Below are 24,691 nucleotides of genomic sequence, written 5' to 3'. Positions count from 1 at the left end.
GATTGGTCGAATTTATTTGTTGCCCACCATAATCCATACTAAATGTACGGTGGGGAATAAAAAAAATGTGAGACTGTGACAAGGACAAACAATAATAGCGCTTTCGCTGCTACTCCTAGTGAAAGATACATAAGAATATCCCGTTCTGTCAGTTATCCCCACCACTCATGCCCTATCCAGTTAAAATACTAGTTTCATGTGGTCAACCAAATCTTGTCAGTAAAAAAAGGGGCGAAATTCAAATTTTCTATGGGACGATATCCCTTCGCGCCTACATTTTTCAAATTTGCCGCCTTTTTCTACTGTCAAGATCTGGTTGACCAAGTATATAGTTGGTCAAACTAAATTGGCAATAAATAAAAACAAAAAACTATACTTTGTCAAAGGACTGTCATTTTAAACATAGACAGAGGGAATCATACTATCTTTTTCTTATACTAGTACTAGCACCCCAAAAGAAAAGGATGAGTATAGTTTTTTGTGTTCTTATTTAATGACAAATTATACTTACTTTACTCTTTGGGTTTGACCAACTTATGGTAGGCCATAGGATCATATAGATGTGCTATACGCGTGCGTCCGTGAGGGACAAAACATACGCGATGCGACACCAAAGCGAATACCAAATCTTAACAAAAGGTTATTCAGCTGATGATCGTCGTTTTTCCCTCTCTGTGGCATAACGACGAATAAGGACAAATAACGATCATCAACTGATTATGATTTAATTATTTTAGTTAGCAGCCGTTTATGGATAACGCCATAACGCCATACATTTTTAACCTTTTCGCCGCTACGTCAATGAATCGTAATGAAATGAAGTAAAGCAAAGAGTAAAGTAAGTATAGCTGGTCAACTAAATCTTGTCAGTAAAAAAAGGCTCGAAATTCAAATTTTCTATGGGACGATATCCCTTCGCGCCTACATTTTTCAAATTTGCCGCCTATATCTACTGTCAAGATCTGGTTGACCAAGTTTAAGTAATAAAATGTCATCAACGGCATGTCAAAAATTGCACGTAGACAACCCGTATAAGTGTAAGGCCTGAGTGGACGCTCGAAGCGGAGCGTTCGGCGGGGCGTGCAGCGTGGCGTCGAGCTCCCAGTGATTTGAGCAGCGTGCACTAAGGCCGCTCTTATACGTTTGCATTTGTTTAACATGCACGCCGCACGCCCCGCCCCGCTGCACGCCCAACTCGAGCGTCCACTCAGGCCTTATACTATAGTATTGATATATCAAGTCCTGGCGTGTAAATAATAGTTATTTGTACAACAAGAGATCAAAGTTTGATATTTCTTAGAGTGCTTATTTTGAGTCCCGTGCAAGCGAAAGATTCTATACTATTTAGAATCTTGAGCGTAGTAAGGGACTCCAAAGCGCACGAGATGTAAATAACTTTGATCTCGTGTAGTTCACAAAACTTTTCACCTCAGCAGTGAGAACATATTAGAGAACCCGAAAAATGTATTCCCTCTTCATCACTTACCTCTATTCACTCATGTTTTCTTGAGATATACCAACAATTAAGTTTTCAACTCAGCAGCTGGAACAAGGGTACTTTGCTACTTAAAAACAGTGAGCAAAATCGCATTTTGCTCATTTTGTCTCACTCAGTGAGTAAAATGCGATTTTGCTCACTATTTTTAAGTAGCAAAGTATCCTTGTTCGAGCTGCTGAGGTGAAAATAATATTATTATTTACACTAATAACATAAGTATACTAATCTATGGACTGGGGCACGAAATGTACTGACTTTTGAAGTCAATGGCGCCGAAAAAGTTAAAGCTTTGGGTTAATGTGTAAAACTAAGATTTGCCCTGATTTATGGTACTCTTCTCGTTCAGGTTAGGAAGAAAAAAGAACACGTACAAATATAAATTCATTTTGCAACTTTTATTTGCACCGTTTTATATAAACACTATCCTATTTTATGTACAAATTTACAATTAAAATATAATTACCAGTCTTTACAAATCAATTAACTTATCTTCATTTTACTCGACAGTATATTCTTTTAATAATTTATCGAGTTCAAAATAGGTTTTTAAGCTAATTATAATTACACAACAGTAGCATTACTTAAGTTTAATATGGACAATTAACACCAGGATGTAAAAACGAGCAGTTGTCGCCTTGTCTACATGATCCTTTTCTTTGAAAATATATACAAACTGGCCTTTTGTTTCCACGAGAATGCCCACCCCTGCCTCTTTGAGGGCCGTCCCAGTTGCCTGAGTTTTTGCCACGCCAGTGACCGCTGGATCCACGGCCTCTCATAGAACCACGGAAATTTCCTGGTCCAGAAAATCCCTCAGCGCCAGGAGGTCCCTGTGGACCAGTCATGTTGAAATCGGGAGGAAACATATTCGGCTGCATACTGAACCCATCTGGGACCATTCCAGGAGGGAACATGCCATTCGGGCCGCCTACGAACATTTCTGGAGTCATCATCATGCTTTCAGGAGTCATCATTATACCTGGCGGCATATTTGCTGGAGGCATAGCTCCTGGCGCCAGCGCTGCCGGTAGTATTCCAGGGGGCATACCATTTGGCATCATTTGAGGAGGCACACCGTTTTGCCAATCGCCAGGCACCATTCCAGGCGGTCCTTGAAATCCAGGCGCTCCTGGGAAGGGTGTAGGTGGAAAGCCGTTCGGGAACTGTGTCATATTACTCGGGAACATTGCTGGCATATTAATATTGGTACTCGATACTGGTGGAGCATTGCCTTTAGGTTCTGGCCACGGCATGTTTCTGAAGTCGCTGGTAGTATCTTGATTACCAGTAACATCTTCTAAAGGAATAGTAGTTGGTTCCGAGTATGTATGCGTTTCGGTGTCAGGTTCTAATGAAGAATCAGGTATCATCGATTTATGGAAGTAAAGGGGTTGTAATGTACCTTTCTGCCGAATAGCTTGAATGTCTTTTTCTTTACTATTTTTCCCGTGGTCAACATGCACTTGTCCTTTCGTATCAATAGGGATTAGTGGTTTCCAGCTTGTTTTCTCCTCCATAACATCTTCGCTACTAAGATTCCTTCCCTTTTGGAAAGCGTCTCTTTCATGTATCCTTTCCAGATATTTCATATCTGTAAAGGTCTTAGTAACATTAACCCTTTCCGTTTCATCCAGCTCAAAGTATTGTATCTCTTCTAGTTCAGGTTCTGGTTTCCACTTTATGCTCTTCTTGGGACCTTTCTTCTTGTGATAACATAAAACACCCTTTAAACCATTCACCGTCAAAGTGTGCGGCTCCACGGTGTCCATGGATTCCTCGGCTTCTTTATCCGACGAGTCTTTGTTGTCATTGCTATCGGTAACGTTATCACTTGGTTTATCTTTATCCTCTTCCGTATCCAAAGTATCCTGATAGAACCTAGGCGGCACCGATTTGTTTTCGCTTGTTGGACTGGTAATGGAATTTGGAGTATGCGGTGGGGAGCCATCAGTTGACGCATTTCCATCTTTAGAACCGCTGGTGCGTCGTTTTCTCTTCTTTGGCTCCTTTTTGTTAGTAGCTGATGCATTAAGGGCATCCATAAACATGTCGCTCTCCAATAACAGCATAGCTGTAACAACAAAAAATAAAGATATTTAATAAAATGTTGCGTACTACGAAAGACTTGGTACAGTCAGCAGCAAAAGTCGCTAAGCGAGTGAAGTGTTCAAAATTACCTTGACACGCTCTTATTCTCTTAACAATAAAGTCGCGTCAAGATCATTTTGAACACCTGGCCCGCTTAGCAACTTCTGCTGCTGACTGTACATTGTACAAGTCAACTCTGACAGTTCCGAAATGAAGGTAGGTACACTATTAATGTAAAAAAAAAAATCAAAAACGCGGCAATTAAACACCTAAGCAATAGAGCCTCATGTCCTTTGGCATAATATCTTAAACCTATCTTAAGTCAACAATGTATAACATATGGGTCCATAATTTTATTACCTACCTATAAGTAGTTTATTTTTAACTTTTAGTTTTTAATTTTAGATTGTACATTTGTCCATAATTAAATAAAAATATACCATTTACTCATTGCAAAACATATACCTATTTTAACGTTATTATTGAGGGAAAGGCAGGTATAGCAGCAAATTAATGTAAGTAGGTATAGGGTCAATGCGTTAGTTTTCGTCCACTTGACGAAATTTGAATATAAACCTACATTGCCGCACTAATTTGGAATTATTGCAATCCTTAATGTCTAAATAATACAGGGTGGCCCATTTAGATCGGTCAGTATGGGAAAGTCTGAAACTATAAGACATACGAAGATCTGTTCTTAGGAACCATGTCATCGATTTTAAAAACAAGAAAAATTGCATTCATACATTTAAAAAAAAAACCTGTACCCAAAATAATAAAAAGGTAGTGGTCATTTCGAACACTTACTAAAATAAATTTAAGAATATGAAAACAATGCATTTTAGACATGATGTTTCATAGTAAATTTTACTGCTTAAGACCTACACAATTGATATCTAAATAGAAATTGTTTTAGTTTGATTTTTCAAAACGTCCGGGTTCGATTCCCGAGCTGAGTACAGGTTTATTTTTAAATGTATGAATGCAGTTTTTCTTGTTATTAAAATCGATGACATGGTTCCTAAGAACAGATCTTCGTATGCCTTATAGTTTCAGACTTTCCCATACTGACCGATCTAAATGGGCCACCCTGTATATCTATCTACATAAACAAGATTTTTCGCAAGTAGCACATTAAAAATGTAATATATTATTTGCTAACCTATCTGAGTTTAATACCTGCTTACATGATGAAAGTATGTCGCAGGCAGGTATATTATTGTATTTATTATAAGTAGGGAAGTACAGAAAATTAATTTGACCTAGTTTTCTCACGACGGCCATGGTCTCAGTTTTCAAGCTTTAATATCAGAAACGAGTTTTGTTATTTACTCTTATCCATATTATTTCAAGCATTATCCATTCACACAATTTATTGTCAGTGTCTGCCGGTGTATAAGTCAAAATAATGCCGTAATAATGTCAACATTAACCGAAGGGAATTTCCAACAAAACATTTCATACAATTATTAATTGAGTAGGTACTTATTATATTATTTTTGTAGCTACTCGTACCTACATCGTTGTGTGTCCATGAATTGATATTTGCCACAGTATTTGAACCTTATTTATACTAATCCGTAAACACTTCGTTACGGAGGTTGGGATGTATCATTATATTCATTATCCCACTTGTTACTATCGTCCTTTATAACGCCACATATTTTTTTTTATTTTTGTAGTGACTAATTGACAATATTTCGAAAAATCATAAAAAAATCAGGGGTAAGACTTTTTAGTTTTAGTAAAAAGTGGGTTAACAGTGACGTCAGCCAGTACAGTTAGCGCATCTTGCAGTGATAGGCGTAACGTTTTGTCTATCTTTATTCCGCGAGTCGCGGCAAGGGCCATCATGTCTAAAATAGTCTAAATTCATCGACGCGCGACGTAGGCACGCAGGTACAGCAAAACTATTAGCTTAGCACCTTATGCATAGCTACATGTTTGTATGAATAGTTATGCTGACTATACGTATAATACGGTCGGCATGTCAGAATATTAAGTGTCGATTTATTTATGAGGTCAATTAGATGATTGTTAGATATGTATAGGTAAAGAAGTCAAATAAATCGCAACATATCCTTATGTACACTTAATATGTAACAAAGAAATGTTGCAATGTTTGGCCACTTTGGCTGTCTCCTTTCTGCTTACATCGCTCGGTGGTCGAGCAATATTTATTAGTAGTGCTGTAGAACTCTTCCTATGTAGGTGTTCTACGCATACAAAACTACTGTTAAGAACAATGTTAACAGGTCGCTTCGTGTATGGAAATTTCTAGTGACCAGTTTTGATTGCTCTTGCGTGTATCTTGTTACAACTGTTACAAGTAAACGATCTTCCTTTAACATTTTATATGTATCTAGACTAGCGACCCGCTCCAGCTTCGCACGGGTTATACAAAACCGTAACAAATTAAAATTATACACCTAAACCTTCCTCAAGAATCACTTTATTGATAGGTGAAAACCTTATGAACACCCGTTGAGTATTTTTCGAGTTTATCGCGAACATGCATACACTTAAACAGACGCGGCGGCGCCGGGGGACTTTCTTTTATATGGTGTAGTAATACAGTGTGTAAATCCAATACGGGCGAATATTTAAACGGTGGTTAGCATAGGACCTAAAAAGTATATTGAGATAGATTTTACTTAGAAATGCATTGAAAATTATAACCATACAAAATAATTCGGCCCGCAATGTAATACACCACACACGTTACGGGATATGAGCTTTTTAAAGTAACTGTCAACGCTTGTTGGCAGTTACTATGAAAAGCTCGTATCTCGTAATGTCATTATCATCTTGTTTCTTAATGTTTACAGTACATTGCTGCTCGGTACATGTGGAAAAATTAATCACGGGGTCATAATTAAGTGTAACTTAAAAAAACATCTTAATTAATGATAAGACGGGTAAATTCTATATCTGGTTTAATTTATTGCCCGTATTTGACTTACACACTGTATATGTGCACTAACAAAGTTGAATAGCCGTATATGGCTCATGTTTCTAGCTATAATGCTAAGAATATTAAAGCCTAGAAACAAAGCTCGTTTTGAACACGAAACTAGCAAATAAACCAAACTTGTGGTTTATGTCCTTTCTTTTTGTATTCGATTTAATATTTTTAATATGACATGCAGTTTAACCAATTTGCAAAGTGAACAGCGGACACAGCGGTCGACCCATAGGCGGACAAGGAAAACTTTTACCTTTGATAACGCATAATAAGTAGTTAAGTATTACGAAAAACTACATGAGCTCACGACTGTAGCTAATATCAGGTTCAAAATAGGGACTCGGCAAACTTTAAGCGTAGCTTATTTCTAACTGATATTCGGATGGCTAACCACGAACACAGGTGGACTCAAGGCTCCGATGTTAGAATCAACGGGGTCAACTTATATTAGTCTAGTCCGATGAATTCCCAGTCGCAAAAATATTTAGTGAGCCTATGCCTATTCGGTATCTACCTAAGATACCGAATAGGCAGGGATCATATATTATAAGCTCGGTCTGCAATGAGTCATCATTGCAAACCATTATTTCTTAAGTGAACACAACGTTGCGTGATAATCGGTAGGTAGTGGTCTTGTGAATAAATAGGATGCTTTCGATATACTTATTTAAATATTTATATCCACGCTATACATATATAAATATATTATATATCTGGTACTTTTTCATTTACTGCACCAATTTTGATGAAATTTGCCTAGAAGTTTATTTGGCCCGGTGCATGGACATATAAGTTCAGTTTGTCAGTAGAAAAGGGCGCGAAATTTATGGGAATATTTATATGGGAAGTCAACTCTTTGTGCCTACATTTTCAAATTTGCCGCCTTTTTCTACTGACAAAGTGGGTGTGCCAGAGTAAGTACCTTTATGTATTATTACGTATACAGGTAAACAATTATTAAATAATAATATTGTGCAATACCTCCCGTATTAAAGTAGGTATGCATGTTATGCAAAAATAAGAACATATGATTTTATATAGCACTGAATAACTAATTAAATAAAAAAAAATGAATTTGCTTTTATACTAAAAATATGAGGCATAAAATTTGGCAAAAAGATGGAAAAAAACACAAGTAGGTAACAAACTAAAACTTTCTGCCCGGGTATTTTTAATTTGGACGGCGGTTTAGGCTCTCTTACGGTTAATTCCCAAAATTATAGGTACGTGCCACAACCGACACCGGGAATATAAAAAAAATGCTAAATAAGAATTAGGAGTGACATCGACTAAATCCTAATCATAAATATACAATGATTGTAAAAAGGCATGACAAATGTGAGCGATCTATATATAATCGGAAAGGTAGGTACCTACACTGATGATACAATAAAGTACTTAAATAATAGATTACAAACCAAAAAAAAACTGAACCGAAAGGGTAAAAAAAATCTTTTGTTAAAATCGATCAAGCCTTTGGAATTGCACACTGAAGGGTGTAGGTATGCAACAAAAAAATAGAATACCGCATGTCGGGCCATGCTCAGTACGGGGCTAGACTTTTTGCGATAACTCAAAAACGGCTTAACTGATCCTGTTCGCTATAACTTTCGTTGAGAGTATAATTGACTGAGCTCTACTTTCACCTTTTTCATATTTTTGGACTGGTGGTTTAAAAGTTAGAGGGGGATTAGGATCGGAGCGATTTCCAAAAATATTCACTTGGAAAAAATATATCATCCCCACTTTAGGTAAATGAGAAAAATCCTTAGTTTACAAGATATTTCTTTAACCATATTACCAAATAAAAAATCTCTGTCCAATCAGAGGGTCTACCGCGAACCGCGAATTTGTACGTAAGTGTGACAGAGAGGCAACACGTCGAACGTAGTTCGCGGTAGGCCCTCTGATGTCATACACCTTTCGCTATCACTTGTTATTTATACTAGGACCCGGAATTTTGCGTGCGACTACTGACATAGGGAGAAAGCACCGCTTTTTATGGATATATCAGTATATTACTTTATTTATGCGGTTAATTTATCTACATAACACTTGCGAGCAAATACCTACTTAGCCTATATATAAACTCGTTATAAAATCTGTACTTAGAAAGATTTTTGTAATTATATTCATTCATTACTAGAGTATTTTTTTCGCAAATAGGTAGTAGTAGTCGATACTTACATAATATTCAGTAAATGTATATCTAATAATATGTAATACAAATAAACATGCATAAGAATATGTAGGTATTTCATTTTCAGCCAGGGCGATTTTACTATGGCATTCCGGCCAGGCCCTTTGCACATGAAATTTGAACCGTGTAGTAACTGTAGAGTGTAAATACCTAATAAATAAATAATAATAAAGTTGATTTTGTTTTGTTTAAAAATTTACGAAATAATGCGACTTTGTTCCTAGATATCAATAGTGCAAGTTGCACCAGCTTGTCAGGAGGCCAATTAGAAATTTGGACACTATAACTACCTCGCAACGCTCAAGATTACATTTTTCGAACCACTCGCTACGCACGAGAGGTTGAACAACTTTGCCCTCTTGTAAAACAAATAACTATTGTCACCATCCTTAACTATCATTGGTAATTGGAATAGTAGTTTGATCAAAAATAGTTTTGGCTGCAAACGTTTATTCTTTTACAACTGACTGTACTTATCGTTTTCCGATCTACATTCTGTTACGTCGATGTCACACAAGTGTTTAATCTCAATTCGTAAATTACAGCTTTTGGCCACCTCACGAGTTACAGATCCGCACGTCGCTCCGGTGTGCGTGCGGGACATAATATGCCTACGCAGCACTGTCTCGCTCACACAACGGAGTGGCGTGTGGATTCGCATCAGCGTGATAATCGCGTTAAGATTTCATTTAATTAGAAAAGATACGCATGTAATAGGTAGGTACATTGTTACGTTGGAGTTTTTGAAGTTAATTATATAGGTATCTAAATGTATTGTTACTTAGTCAAAATTTAATTATGAGCTCTCACTAAAATGAGTAAAATTTAACATCCGTAAAACGTGCTTACTTTGCTCCAAAATTGGCTCAACTTTAAGAAAATCTTGAATATTTTTTAAACTGTTCCTCATTTAAATATTCAGACAAGTTGAATATGAAGAAGAACATCTCATGTGACATATTTCATATTTCATCGGTAAATCAACTTTATGAAATGTTGTTTTATACACCGTGTTTATATTGAATTCCGTTAACTTCGGGGTATGGTTAAGTACGTTTAAGAGAACTAAACGGCATAGTTAATTTTCAAAAAAAAAATTAGTTTAAAAACTAATTAAATGTAGCATATAGCGTTGTTGTAACACGGGCTTTACATTTAACTCAACCAAACAATTGAAATGTGTGACATATCAACGTCATTTCGAACATCGATCGACCGAGATTGTACTTAAGTTTAGTAGCAAATGTATGAATTCATTCTGAACACTAATCAATATGTAAACCGGCCCTAAGGCAAGTGTACACGTTTGTAGAGGCCTTAAGGAAAAAATAAATTGTTGATTATCTCCGAAATGGAGTTAATTAGAATATCGGTGTCTTTGAGAAAATTACTTAATTTAAGCTCAGGAATGCACCCTTGAAATTAACGGAAATAAAAAAAAACACGGTGTATAAAACGAAGCTCTGAAAACGGGGCACAACATACTCATTGTTGGGGGTATTTTTGCTCCTACCTATTAGTTCACTTAGAGGTGCAGTCACCCCATTGTGCGCCAAATTAATAGACCCCGCCAAGAAAAGACATTAATTTTATGACTTAAGTAGCAATTCAAACATTATATACAATTTCGTTTATCTGAGTATATAAATAATAATATAGAAATATGGTTGGATATAATAAACGATAACTACGAAGTCATTTTTTTTAAATTGGAGCATAGTTACTCACCAAGGAGCAAAGTAGGCACGTTTTACGGTTCTTATAGGCCCTCTGATCAGTTACAGTAGTAGGTACAGTAACCGCCGTTGTTAACCTACTGTTTTTCATGTCCTGATCAATAGAGAACAGAGTTGCTCTAATTTGGACCAATTAAGCTAGGCAGTCGAGCCGTAAACGCAGTAGGGTAAACTGCCCAGTGATAGGCACCGTAAAGTACCATTCTTGTAGGAAAGTCACCGCTGCTGCCTTGATACAGGTCGAAGTTACCAACCAATGTTAATTGGGGTGCAGCCAATAGGATAGTTTACCTTACCTGCTGCAAATTAACTTACTGCCCAACCATTTATGCTTTAAGTAGGGTCCACAGCAGTTTGTAATGTTTCGGTAGATACAAATTGAGATGTCACTACCCGTACATTTTTTTTTGTATCATCATCAAGCGCATCAAAATTATATTACGATTGGCGCAGAATTGCGAGTGGGAAAAAGCCTACTATCAATTGTTTGTCAATTTTGTCATAGACAATGACTGACCATGTATATCCCAGCTAATCGCTTTATGCCGCTCTAGCTTTTGTATCTATCAAGCTTATCTGACGATGGAGGTTTATTAAAATTATTAGTTTACTCAATTATAATCAATTGGGCTCTACGTCTGTCTAAAATACAATGTCTTTTTTGGTAATTGGTAAGGACGGCTAGAGAATGGAATGCGCTCCCGTCATCTGTACTCCCTGAGAAATATGACCTCGGTCTCTTTAAAGCTAGAGTGAATAGGCTATTACTGAACCGGCGAGCTCCATCTTAGGCTGTCTTCACTTTCCATCAGGTGTGACTAGAGCCAATCGCCCGATCAATTATAAAAAAAAATACGAGAGTGTACGCATCAAAAATATTTACTCGAGAGACTCATTGAATTTAGTGAATTCTAGCAGCATTGTTAACCTAAGTACTCAGTACCCTTTGAAATGTTTCAAGTAAGGTTGCACCAGTGATATTAGTATATGTCCATGATTTTTGGATAATTATGTTTAATGGAGGTTAAATACAGCCAATGTCCCATCCCAATTTACTTATAGATGCCGACTGTACCCACTTTTTACTTAATTTTTGTTTATTTTTTATACAGTTCAAGTATAATAATTATAATGCATAATTGTCAGTGGGACAAGTTTTATATATGGGACAATTATACTGCGTGTATTTTTAATACAATTGCAAAATTAAACGAGACGTAAGTAACTGCTGTTAAACGATTCTAAGTTTTTTTTAAATTTAACTTTAAAAGAGTTAATTTCCGATATTTTTTCGGGCAGCAATGTATTGCGTAGTCCTCACTTGTGTTGAGACGTCGCGTCAGCAAGTGCGTTTTGAATAAATACAAAGTAATGATGAATACAATCAAGTTTACACTACCGTAACATATGGACAATCGTATTTTTGGCACTTAGTCCGTATCGATATTTATAGACGGTGATTTTTATCAAAACATTCTGTAAGTTAATTCATTAGATTAGAGCCTGATAGTAACTACCAGTGAAATTTGTTTCAGGTGTTTTTTCTAATAATTGCGTGCTGAAATATCACCACTCAAATCTCTACTATCTTTAACGGCGCACTTACTGGCGTGACATCAAACATGTGGCAAGTAATTATACACTTCATATAGGGAACGTGCATGAACTGTAGGGGCAGCACAGGAGCCCCTTGATTGGTTTGTTCCTGGTTCGTCGTATTCCTGTTTCGTCGTATTCCTGATTCGTCGAAATGTGTTAAAAATGCTAGAAAAAGTACGATCACTGGTGATTACATTCAATCTTCATATTTAGGTAGTAAATACTGGTTTATTGCACGACATATTTAATTATATGTATATAATTCCCACGAAACAAGAGTACGACGAATCAGGAATCTGACGAAACAGGAATACGACGAACCAGGAACAAACCCCTTGATTATTGGCGCAGTGTAAATGTCAAGTTTAAGTTTCAGATTTAGGTCACAAGATGGCAGACCCTCCAACGTGCACGGTCCCTATACCGTCAGTAGAAAAGAGCGGAAAATTTAGGCGTAAAAAAAATGTATGCGCGAAGGGTTATTGTGCTATAGAAAATTTGAATTTCGCGCCTTTTTGTACTGACAAACCTGTTTGACCGCCTATATGTACGCAATACACTGCTGCTCGGAAATAGCTTCAAATAAGAATTACATATCTGGTAGAAGTCAATTTATTTTCTTTTAGAAAACCTGTTCATAGCACTAACACCAACTTTCTCAAAAAGTTTGCAATTTTATCAGAAATACACGCCGTTTACCTACGACGTTAAAGCCTAACAAACAATGACTCCCTACTATTCACTTTTTAATACTGTTCATTGAATTTTCCAATTATGTTCTCTTTCTATTCATTTATTCTGCTACAAGTACCAAATATGAAAGCGGATTTTTTATAGAATTAATTTACCTTGTAACGACAATGCGGCGGATGTACCTTTTGTGTATAGGTATACACCGTGGGTCCCAGGAACGAGAGAGATATAACAACGCATGAATTCCCGAACTCATAATTAAAAAAACCAATTTAAAAAAAATACCCGCCCCCACAGTGTATATTTGATAATTCATGCTCGACTTTTATCCTATTTAGCTCTTGCAATCCTACTTCAATACAGCTGGATCTATTAAAATCACGTATCGTCTCAGTATAGGTAGAGGTACCGAATGTATCTGACAAGCCAGAGATAAATATGTCACCTCGGAGGATCAAAGATATAAAGCAACCTAAATCAAGCGACTGTTTTATATAAAGGCCTTGAATGAACAAAACCATCACAATCTAAGACCGAGGACCTTGTACAGCAGAATTTTAATTCAGGTCAAGCTACCTCAGGCGCGCATAGATTGTAAATGTTGATCCGGAGACTTCTTAGGAAAAAGAGGATTCTTCAGTCGCGTTGCCATCTCCTTACCTTATTCATAAATACAGCTACTGGCATGATGGACTGACTCGAATTCTACCTTGATATCAGAATAGTAAATTGTAATTAGAACAAAATAAAATCAGCAAAAAGGACAAATTTGTGTGATACCTACAATAAAATTCGGGGTTTAATAAGCTCACAGCTGATTAGTGCCTTAAGTTCATGTCAATGTGTTCTCCAGTTTGAAAAATCACGGTATTGAGCATGACAAAGAAGAATAATTCAAAACCTGATATATTGGCTTTCTATAAAATAAGTCCATGCGTTACTCATTAAATAACAGACTGGCGAATAAATAAATGGATTTTTCATACTATCGTTGAAAACCTATTTTGAATTTTCAAATCAAACAAAATAGAATAGTTATAATTTTGACATGGCATTCCGAGTTTAATCACTATTTATTTGGTTCTGTTGCTGTCACAAATTCAAGACTCCGGAAACTCGAGTGGAATTTCATTTTAAGCATCCTTTATCACGATTTTTGGCATATAATATTGCGTATATGACGTATGACTCGGTGTTCTAACATGTGTATTGATACTAAATCAAGTCTGTACACGGTCAACAATTCTTGTACTTAAATGAAGCATTTGCACTAGTAAAAAAAAATTTGAATTATGGACCGCGTAATTACGTCATGTTCAGAAAAATATAATAGTATGAAGCCTTTTAACACAAGACAGTTACTTAAAATAATTCAGAGTATTATTTTTTCCATACAGCCAATATTTTTGTTACTCAACGATATTTTTCAATGCCAGTCGCATATTATGTAATGTACACTATGTCAAAAACGATCGTAAGTAGTAGCTTTATTCCTTTTCATATGGACCTTGGTTGTCTGACAGCCGTAGATTCCAGCCGTAGAGACCAGTTGTTCTCAACAGCACTGCAGCGAGTCTTGCACGGAACCAATGAAGGCGCGTGCCGGGCTAGCGTATGCACCTCACGCTTGTCTTTGAACAAATCAGGTCAATATTCAACGAAAGAATAATATTAATTCACCGTTTATTTGTAATAAATACTTTACAGACAAAAATATCACTTTGGAACCCTTTATGTTATACATTATTGACTTACCACTGTCGAAATATCTAATTAAATATTTAATAACACTCGAAGGCACTTGGTTTTGGAACGGAGCGAAACCTGCAAAAATAAAACAAATTAATAATGTACCAATACAGTTAATAGTATAATGATACTTACGTTTAGGTTTAGGTGGTATCAATTTTATAGCGCCAGGCTTTTCAACAGGTTCGACAGTTTTTGGCTTTTTCTCTGGTGGGGTTTCATTATGTACTGGAGATGGTCTTTTAGGTATCGATACTGTGGGTGGTAACGCAGGGGGAGGAGGCTTTTTATTCAAAAGTGAAGCTCGACTAGGCGGAGGTTTAACCTCTTCTTCAAGACCATGCTTTCTAAATTTAGAATGAAACGTTTTTACAGTCTTAGGCTTAGGTTCATCTGGTTTTCTAACTTCTATCGATATTGAAGGTTTTTCTTTTTTGACATCACTCAATTTCGGTATTTTGCCTAATTTATGAATAGATGGAGGTCCTGGTTTTACATCAGACTTTTCATTTGTTTTTTCGGAGCTTTCCTTCTTCTTTTCACTTTTATCATCTTTAGTTTTCTCCTTACTCTTGCTTTTCTCAGACGATGACTTGCTGCTACGTTCTTCTTTTGATTTGCTACTGGAAGAGCTGGATTTTTCATTAGAGGATCTGCGTCCGCTATCGCTTTTGGACTTAGAACTATGAGAAGAATGTTTACTTTTATCTTTAGACCTATCCTTACTGCTATGGTGACTAGGACTATCCGATTTACTACTTCTATGTTTTTCACTAGAAGATACAGATTTACTCGAATGTTTTGAGGAACTGGATTTGGAACTACTATCATGCGATTTTTCTTTTTCTTTAGATCTGGTTTTATGTTTATCTTTAGATTTCTCCTTATCAGAGGGTTTTTCTGTAACTTTATTATCTGCGTCATCTAATTGTGATAGTATTTGCTTTCCATCTTTTAATGTAATTTTCAAAACCGGCAAAGTTTCTTTTTCTTTATCTGACACTTCTTTATTGTCGTCAAGTCCATTACTTTCTATTTTCTCAGTAGATAATTCTTGCTTGACGTTTTCAGGCTTTATTTCTAATTCATCTTGATCTGTTTTATCAAAGTCGTGATCGTCGCTTTTTATAGCTAAGTCTGTATTGATTTCTTTCTGTGCGTCTAATATTATTTGGGGGATCTCTGCAGATTGTACCGGAATAACAGGTTCACCTTTTACGGTTTTAAGCCATTGCTCCACCAGTTTTGACGCAAGTGCTCGAATAGCTACAACAAAACATATTACATTAGTAAAATATACGATCAAGCCGCGTGAAACTGGAAAATACACTTAAAGGTAAATATACAGGTTTAATAGTTATAGAAATTACTAGGTGCTTCCCAGTTCCAACTTGAAATTTACTAGAAATTAATTACTGAATCGTAATAGCATTGCTAATGCATTTAGCGCGTCTACAAATGACAGAAAAAAATGACGGAAACACTGTACATAATATTATAAACAAAAAATATTTAACTTACCAAATTGATTGCCCTCCTTGGACAATTCTTTGACGAGTTTAGGGCAATTATTGGTTTTTAAATGTTCTATGTCGACAGGACATAATAGCAAAAGCTCCAATAATTCTCGAACTAAGGGCCAATTTTTGGCGACTATGCTTTCTGTTAGCCACATGTGAACAAGTCGCCAGCCTCCTGATCCCATAAATAAACCCAATAAATCAGTTTCTGTACATTTCAATATTTGAATGTATATGCACTTAGATACCAATTTTTTTGAAAATTTTGTCATAAGGCTGAAAAAAAAAAAGAAACTTATTAGATAAGTATATGTGTGTATTTTAATTTGCAAGGTATATTGTTTGTTTAGCGTGTATTATGTGATAAGTAGATTTTTTTCATTTCATTTGCTACACCTACTAACATTGTGTAAATTTATTAATTTCCGCTACCTAAAGGTTGTCCGGAAGAGGTCGCTTTTTAGCGATAACACCGCCTGTTATTTACCTCTACTTGTGTTGCCGTTTTCTTTTATTGAGATGTGCAATAATATTTGTATTGTATAAATGATTAAGAAAACGCCAAAAAATTGATATATGGAATGAAAACTTACTTGGCAAGCCTCTGAACTTCATCTCTGCTTTTAATACCACCATCAGGAGAGAGGAGTACACTGAGGCAATTTAATAATTGGACCGGGTCTATGCGTGGCTGTAAAAAAAACAAATGTTATATTGCAAAATAGCGTCACAACAACAAGTTCTACGAAGTGTTAAGTATGTATTTTAGTATGTATGTATTCGATTACAGTCAGATTCCATATGACCAAGGCATATGCTGTTTAAGTTCTCACTTCATGCCTTTACCCAAGGTTCAACTGGCTATTTTAGTATCAAAGAATGCCTAACGTATTGTAACTATTTTTATATGGGATTATCACTATTATAATTTTACTTTGACAATGTCAATTAGTTAAAACAGGTCAGAAAAATATAAGTCGTTTGGAGCTTTAAATTCATGTTACTTATGTGAAGGTCATGATATTTTTTTAGATCGCATTTTACAAGATTTAAAATTAAGTTATTAATGGAAAGTAAAACAAACTAAATTTATTAGTGTTTAACTTTCATTATCAATTATTGAAATGTCATGTCATACTATGCAAAAGAAAAATTAAAATATTTTGATTTGTTCCTTAGTTTTTCAATTTGCTTTTATTTTCTATTAAAATTTGTATTCATGAAAAATATACATGAACTTGACCCGATTTTAATTTGTTAGGGCAAATTTATAAGTGAATGTTGTGCTTCTAAAACTATCAAAACTCTGAAAAAAGTTGGAATATTCTTGAACGTTTTTAAGACAATAATTTAAAGGCTGAATTCGGGACTCCGTATAGTCATATGCAATACATAATTAATATCTTACACAATAAAGCGTGTAAAAATATCTGACACGATCTTATTTGTAGAGCCATAAGAGCATACTTATCATAAATATTTGTGAACTTTGTTGAAGATATATTTGCAGGTGACTGTACCTGTCCAAATGTGTAGTGACATCCTTAAAACCATTATTGTATTTTTTAACCTTTATTTTATAATGAAGCTGATACGATATAGGTATTTCAGCAAAAAATCTAATTAAAAAGGCAGGTAGAAGAGTCATTTAAAAAACACTATCATCCTTGCACTATTTAAAAATTCTTTGATGCTTTTATTATATTCAAAATATGCAAATCAAAATTCGCCTTATTCACTTGGTGTTTGTTGATGTTGCATACCAAAAGAATCCTTATTTGTTATTTTTGAGGACCCTCTACTTTTTAGAAGCTACGAAAACTTTGCCCTTTAGAAATGTTTAACTAAATTCTTCTTGGAAACTTAATTAGAATCATTTCCCGAGATTCGAATGGGCTCTAATTTGATATACTTATGAAGATGGTAGACTAATGATAACGCAATATGATGACACTAAGCAGATCTGAAGACCAAAGGTGTCTGTCTATAGGGACTCTACTTCGTTTTTTTAGCACTAGAAAAAAGGTAAACAATTTTGAAGGTTTTTTTATTGAAAAACGATTTAAATAATAGTAACTATTACTTATGAAACCAAAATAATGTAAATGATCATAAATATCATAGTATATGCCATATATTTTCTAGTTATAATTAAAAGTTGCTATATAATTGTTACATATTAGCTGCAACTTATTATTTAATGTTTTTTAATAAAAAAGACACGTTCAGATAGCTCACCTTCTTTCTCATTAGAAAGAATATCATATCATAATATCATATTTTAGATTTTTTAGCATTCTAAAAAATATAAGCTATAGTAAAAACAACGCAACCCGGTTGAATTTGAGTTTGTTAGAATTGTCTCGATCATTAGTAAATGACAATGAATAGATTTACTTATTAAAGGTTTAATAAAAAAAAATCTCCATTACTATAATCCCCTATTAATTGACACCTCGTCAACCTAATCACAAAGACATTAACATAAGGTTCACTTTTATTTTTCTCAGTTGTCTCTTGTTTTCAGTCCAATCGTCCAAGAGACATTACAACAAATGGCATGCCTCGATAATTCCTACCTAAAAAGAAATGCTTCACACACCTCACTTAATTCAGTAGCTGATGAAAGGGACGCAGCTATATGTTGATTTTCTGTCATCAGTTACAGCGGCGGCAGCACGGTCGCATTTTTATCGCATGTCACCATGTCTGCCACGTTCTAAAGTGCAAAAGTGACGGGCATAGCGACAGACGAAAAATGGAACCATGCTGCGCCCGCTGAATTAAGTAAGGTGTGATTCACACACCTGAAACGTTTCCGTTTGAGTAAGAGCAACGAATTCAATCGATCGAATAAATGCTGCAATGTATTGGTGACTATCGGTGACATTTGGAGAGGCCACCATGCTTGCAAAGTTTGACCTACTAACATCACTGACAACTACTAACGTATACGAACACACATCCTGTCGGGATATGTGTTCGTAGACGTGCACGTGCGCGATGTATTAAACAGATCCTTAAATTAAAAGAGCCGGCACACCGCTTTGGCCATTATCTTCAAGGCCAGAGCACCGGTGTGCTGTGTGTGTGACAGCCGGTGCTGTGGGTGGGTTTGAGCCGCACACGCACAAGTCACGTAAGCGGTGTGCCGTCTCTCACTCGGAGTGCATAGGACTTATAAGTGCAAAACTAAGCTCGGGTGGCATTGCGATCGTTAAAACAAACAGACCTTGATCGTGGAGTTAAGAACTAGTGGTTCGCGGAAATAAAATCCCTCCTTTAATTGCTTGTTTAAACACAATACGATACAATGTTGCAAATTTATCTAATAATAGTTTAACCCTATGACCGCCAAAGACGTTAACTGACCCGCGCGGCTACAGGCTACAGCCCAATATCAAACTTCGTGCATAGGTACCAACAAGGTTCACGATGACGCGCCGGCCGCGCCGCACACGATAAGCGTGGCGTTCAAAGGATTAACAAAAAATATACATCCCGTATACGTTGTCTGCACGCCAAGGCCAAGTGCAACGTCAAGTATGCCAGATTTGTACTGTTACCAAAACATACTTTTGCTCACAACAACATTAATACAATTACCAACGCACCATAAATCAGTAAAAAAACAGAACAATGACGATCCATCGCCGGTATTAGCATTCACGAACACATTTGGCCGTATTTGCCGGAATAGGTATTTGCTATTTTTTTAAGAGGTAAGTTAAAATTGATACAAATGTCAAACCAAAATCAATTTGCAATATTTATGTTAAAATAAAAACATTAGAGAAGTGTGTAACGGTAACAAAATATGTACCGTAAAACCCGTGTTAAATAAATCAATCTAGCTAAAATGGACTTCAATCGGAATTTGAACCTTAGGTAAATGCAAAAAGCCCCAACATATGCTATAGCATAACTTTCTAATGTAATGACAAGTCAACAGCTTAAAGGCTTCGGCACACAGGCACGTTTTCCGGGCGGGGCGTGAGCGTTTTGTATGTAAAAGCGGCGCGCCCCGCTGAGAAACGCGCCTGTGTGACGAAGCCTTAAGTTAGGTAGGTATTTATGGCAACTATTGTTATACACATTTATGAGAGAAAAGGCCGAGGACGTTGTTCTCCAAACGGGACAATCCACATTGTTCAATGCGCTATGGATGGATACATTTTCAAAATGATTTTTGTGGGGTCCGATTCGCACAACTACATCCGATTGCGTCCGATTTATTCACAAAAAGTATTCCTGCAACACACATGGCTGTAGTTTTTGCGCAAATAGGAATTGATAGGTATTAGGTAGGTACGTACGACACTTGATCGCGAAAGGAAAGAGACGTACCATGGAAGTTTTAGCAATGACGGTTTGTTGTTTTTGGTCATTCATTACAGAAGCCAACGCAACTATGTACCACTTTTCACAGCTAAATTACTAAAACGATTTTGATGAAATTTGTTTGTCTTAAAAATATTTATACGAATTCAGCTCCTGGAGATGATACAGACCTAATCCTAAGCGGGAGAAGGTGCGGACACTAGTTGTATATTAAATAATAACTGATACCTACTCCTACTAGACGTGAAATTCTTTTACGACAGACCGAGGACAAGTAAAAAAATACACTGCACAAAGTAATCAAATAATAATCTTAGGCCCACTTGCATCATTCCACTAACCCGGGGTTACCCGGTTAAACCTGGAGTAACCATGGTTACCAATATAATTTGACACTAGGTTAACGGTTTAACCACTTAACCCCGGGTTAGAGGAATGGTGCAAGTGGGCCTTAATGTAATACTCTAGATTGCAACATGATTTCAATTGAAGCGCAGTATTTTGTGAATAACCATTGAATAACATTGCTTTATGAAAGCCACGTTGTATTAAATTGGACAAAGAATCATGTCAGTCATTTCATGTCAGTAGCGATGAGTCATTTTACTTAAGTAGTTTAATGCCTGTGGACGCCATGGTGGGTTATTAATATACCATGGTAATTTTTTTAATGTGTGAAATAAACTTTCTACAATCCCAAAATGTTACAACTTTAACGTATATTACGAAGAGTCCAAAGTCCAAATAAAACGAGGTCGTCAATGCATGCAATCAATATGGCGTAGTTCTCATGTTTCGCCTACAGCTATAAGGTAGTTTATGTGGGTTATATTATTTTCCCTAATAATGTAATACAAAATGTAACTTACCATGATAAATCTGATCAAATTTTACTTCAGTTTATTTTTATACAGCTTCACGAATGCGCCACGCCCTGTTGTGTCGAGCCAACATGGCGGCTCATTATTTCGTAAGTCAGTGAAACGACTGGTTTTCTATCTTATGCACAAGAATAAACCACAATTTGAGAGTCCATACAGTTCCTTATTACTTAATTTATATCACTATTGAGTTAATGTTCCTTTTATAGGCTCCACCGATTAATTTAGGTAGTATTACTATTACCTAATCCTACTACGTAGTTACATATCTAGGTACGATTTTTCCTTATAAACTAAATTACTGCATCAAATAACAGTATTATATTAAGAATAGATCAAAATATATCAGATACACGCAAAATATACTAGATCAGTGAGTAAAAATATTATCTGGGTCGAGCTAGCCAGTGACGCCGTTCAGTCCGTTCGGGTGCACGGCTGGCGAACGAGAACGAATCGATCGAACGATTCAAGAGTCGTTTCCTTTTCCCCCTCCAACCCGACCCATTATATCGGATGAATGAGTGAATGGTTATACATCTTTTAAGTTGGCCAATCTGATTGTTAAGGTTACATGTTACAATTTGGCTTCGATTGTAATCAACTAAAGTATTTTCCAGTCACCGTACCCACGATTTTTGATAAATACTTAGATATGGACATGTTTTTTACCGATTACATTATTTTCTTACATAGTTTATAACTAAAAAATGTTATTTATTAGTAAAATTTATTTAGAAATTATACTTGGTCAACCAGATCTTGACACTAGAAAAAGGCGGCAAATTTGAAAAATGTAGGCGCGAAGGGATATCGTCCCATAGAAAATTTGAATTTCGCGCCTTTTTCTACTGACAAGATTTGGTTGACCATCTATAAGCGATTATAGATTTTACAGGACGATATCCCTTCGCGCTTACATTTTTCAAATTTGCCGCCTTTTTCTACTGACAAGATCTGGTTGACCAAGTATACTTTAGAATCGTATAGCATGACCAGGAATATATGATCACGCGCCATGTTGCGGAATTTCACTGGAACTAATTTTTTCATACTAAACTAAACTGTCACCCTATACATGAGATCAGCGCCCTCTTGACAATGATCATATCGTCAGGTGACAAGCAAAAGTCATTAATTACTATAAAATATTTAAACAAAAATCAACCTTTTTTCGTACTAATATGGTTCACTATGGCTATGAACTTGTGGAGGTACTTAGTGACTTTTGCTTATCACCTGACGATATTTATATTTCTAGTCAGGCTTTAATTACTAACAAAAGTCGGCTGAGAAATTTCGTGAATGTGATATTGCTATCTCATTCTACCGCATGGCTGCGTCCCTTGGAGTGGCCGGCGATGGCCCATTGTGTACCCCAGTACCTTAAGATATATATTTGTCGCAGTCGGATCGTATAATCCACCGTATTACATTACGGCTAGCCGTTTTCAAAAACAGGGGCGTTTTGAAATGCGGCGGTTTAACGACTAGCCGGATTGAATGCGGCTGAATGAGAATCCGCCGGAATGTATTCGGCGCCATACGTTCGTCAACACGGCTAGCCGTAATGTAATACAGCGAGTCTTTAGCCGCCGCTTTGACAGTTTTAGTTCCCATTTTTAACACTCGTGGCGCTGCCTGACATAACAACAACAAACTATGCAAAATGCTGGGGTGTCCATCAAATCTGGAGTTCGTCGGACTGTTTCTTTTCAAAAAAAATTCCTTCGCAACTTATCTAGACGGAGCCAAACATTGTCAAACTCCGGTTACGTAGGCGACCTAGAGAACTGGTCACTCTACAATCTAAATAGTAGATACGATGCGGCTAATAGTTGAAGAACGTATCGCAATTACATTCCGGCTAATCGTCGAACCGCCGCATTTCAAAACGCCCCTGTTTTTGATAACGGCTAGCCGTAATGTAATACGGCGGATTATACGATCTGACTACGATATATTCACAAAATTGCAACATTAAAGTCGTGTCCAGACGAGCTGGGCAAATCGACCGATTTGATCAGGAAAATAATTGGCGTTAATCTCATGTAGCGTCCACACATACACAATTTAATCACCAGTTTGCATTCCATCTTCCACTTCGAAGATTGTCATTTTTGTGTCCACACCTGCTGATTTGATCGGGGAATCAAATTGGCGTTTGAGTCCGCACGGCCTGATTCAATCGGACAATTTCATCAGATTGGCGAAAAATTGTCTCGTCTGGACTCCACTTATAGCAAGACAATTGTAAGGAATTTTTATTGCCGTGAGCTACGAGTATCAGAATCACGAAAATAATTTTGCACATTTATCCACAATCAGAGGGGCTACCGCGAAAACCGTTTTCCGCAAATTGCGGGGATCTTTCTCTTTTACTCCAATGAAGACGTAATTGGAGTGGTAGAGAAAAAAGACCGCAATTTGCGAACTTCGATTTTCGCGGTTATGCCTAGGCCAAGTTATGCCGGCTACACACGTAACTATAAATCGTAGCGATTAATCTGTGCAGTCCGATTTGCGCAGTTATATCTACCGTGTGTGTGACAAATTGTTGTCGATTATCGTAACGATTTGTCATAATACACACGGTAAATAAAACTGCGCAAATCGGACTGCACAGATTAATCGCTACGATTTGTAGTTAACGTGTGTAGCCGGGGTTAGACATCGAAATATTGCAACGACCTATCGATGCCAAATCGTCAAATATATAGACACCTTAAGAATTAGGAGACAGGAGGGCTACCGCCAATACCGAAAATCGTCAATTTCGACCCCTTTTGACAGATAAAACACGGTTTGCTACTGCGAAGACAGCCGTCATCGAGCGACCCGTTCGAAAGACGATTATGGATCGAATATCGTTCCATAGGCTTACCGCGAACCGCAATTTTCGGAGTTTTTGACAGCACGAAATTCGTAAAGAACTGTCAAAACACACGTTACCTCAAGAGCTAACGTTGTTCTTTCGTTTATCACAGTGCTGCCAGATAACTCACCTTTCAGCTTTTTATCCCGTTTTTGTGGCAGTGAATCCGCGCATTGTTTTGCACATATGTTGAATGTCCTTGGTTTTTGAGCATTGCTGCGGGATCAATAAATAGATATTTGGGGATTATGCTCAATCAACTCGCAGTTTCAAAGCAGTGCTCCTGTTTTTTTAATTTCATGACCTGGCAATTTCATTCTGTCATAATATGGTATCATGCCCTTCGTGCATTTATTATTATAGTTGATTGTGCTGTGCTACTTGAAATTGTACTGTTTGTTTGTGAAAAAGATGTTTCTGTCGCAAGAGAACCTGGCTGAAGAAACCCGGTAACAAGCCACTCGTAGAGGTGCCTAATATGGGAAAAAATCCGATAAGTGAAAGTTCTGGACGCGGAGTTTGTAAATACCACGCTGCATATTTCCA

The 24,691-nt window shown here is 36.6% G+C and overlaps 1 protein-coding gene across 1 annotated transcript; it reads right to left on the bottom strand.

Annotated features, from left to right (window-relative positions):
* Nucleotides 1-1,874: 1,874 nt before the first annotated feature.
* On the bottom strand, nt 1,875-21,731 carry LOC134648069 (serine/threonine-protein phosphatase 1 regulatory subunit 10-like). Its single transcript, XM_063502513.1, has 5 exons — nt 21,259-21,731; nt 16,642-16,739; nt 16,050-16,324; nt 14,664-15,794; nt 1,875-3,569 (listed from the first exon to the last, which is right to left on the bottom strand). Exons 1-5 carry the CDS (start codon nt 21,259-21,261, stop codon nt 2,086-2,088), a joined length of 2,991 nt encoding a protein of 996 aa, XP_063358583.1. The 5' UTR covers nt 21,262-21,731; the 3' UTR covers nt 1,875-2,085.
* Between the last annotated feature and the right edge of the window lie 2,960 nt (nt 21,732-24,691).

This window comes from Cydia amplana, chromosome 5 (genome assembly GCF_948474715.1).
Source record: "Cydia amplana chromosome 5, ilCydAmpl1.1, whole genome shotgun sequence".
In the NCBI taxonomy this organism is placed as follows: Eukaryota; Metazoa; Arthropoda; class Insecta; order Lepidoptera; family Tortricidae; genus Cydia; species Cydia amplana.
The sequence above is the reverse complement of the archived record's forward strand: the minus strand, read 5'-3'. Positions and strand labels throughout refer to the sequence as shown.

What these genes read in the sequence shown, in the direction of transcription:
- LOC134648069 (XM_063502513.1), bottom strand. An exon ending in GAAGTTCAGAGGCTTGCCAA is followed by an intron (nt 16,325 to 16,641) that starts GTAAGTTTTCAT and finishes TTTTTTTTTCAG; the next exon opens with CCTTATGACAAAATTTTCAA. An exon ending in CAAGGAGGGCAATCAATTTG is followed by an intron (nt 15,795 to 16,049) that starts GTAAGTTAAATA and finishes GTTTTGTTGTAG; the next exon opens with CTATTCGAGCACTTGCGTCA.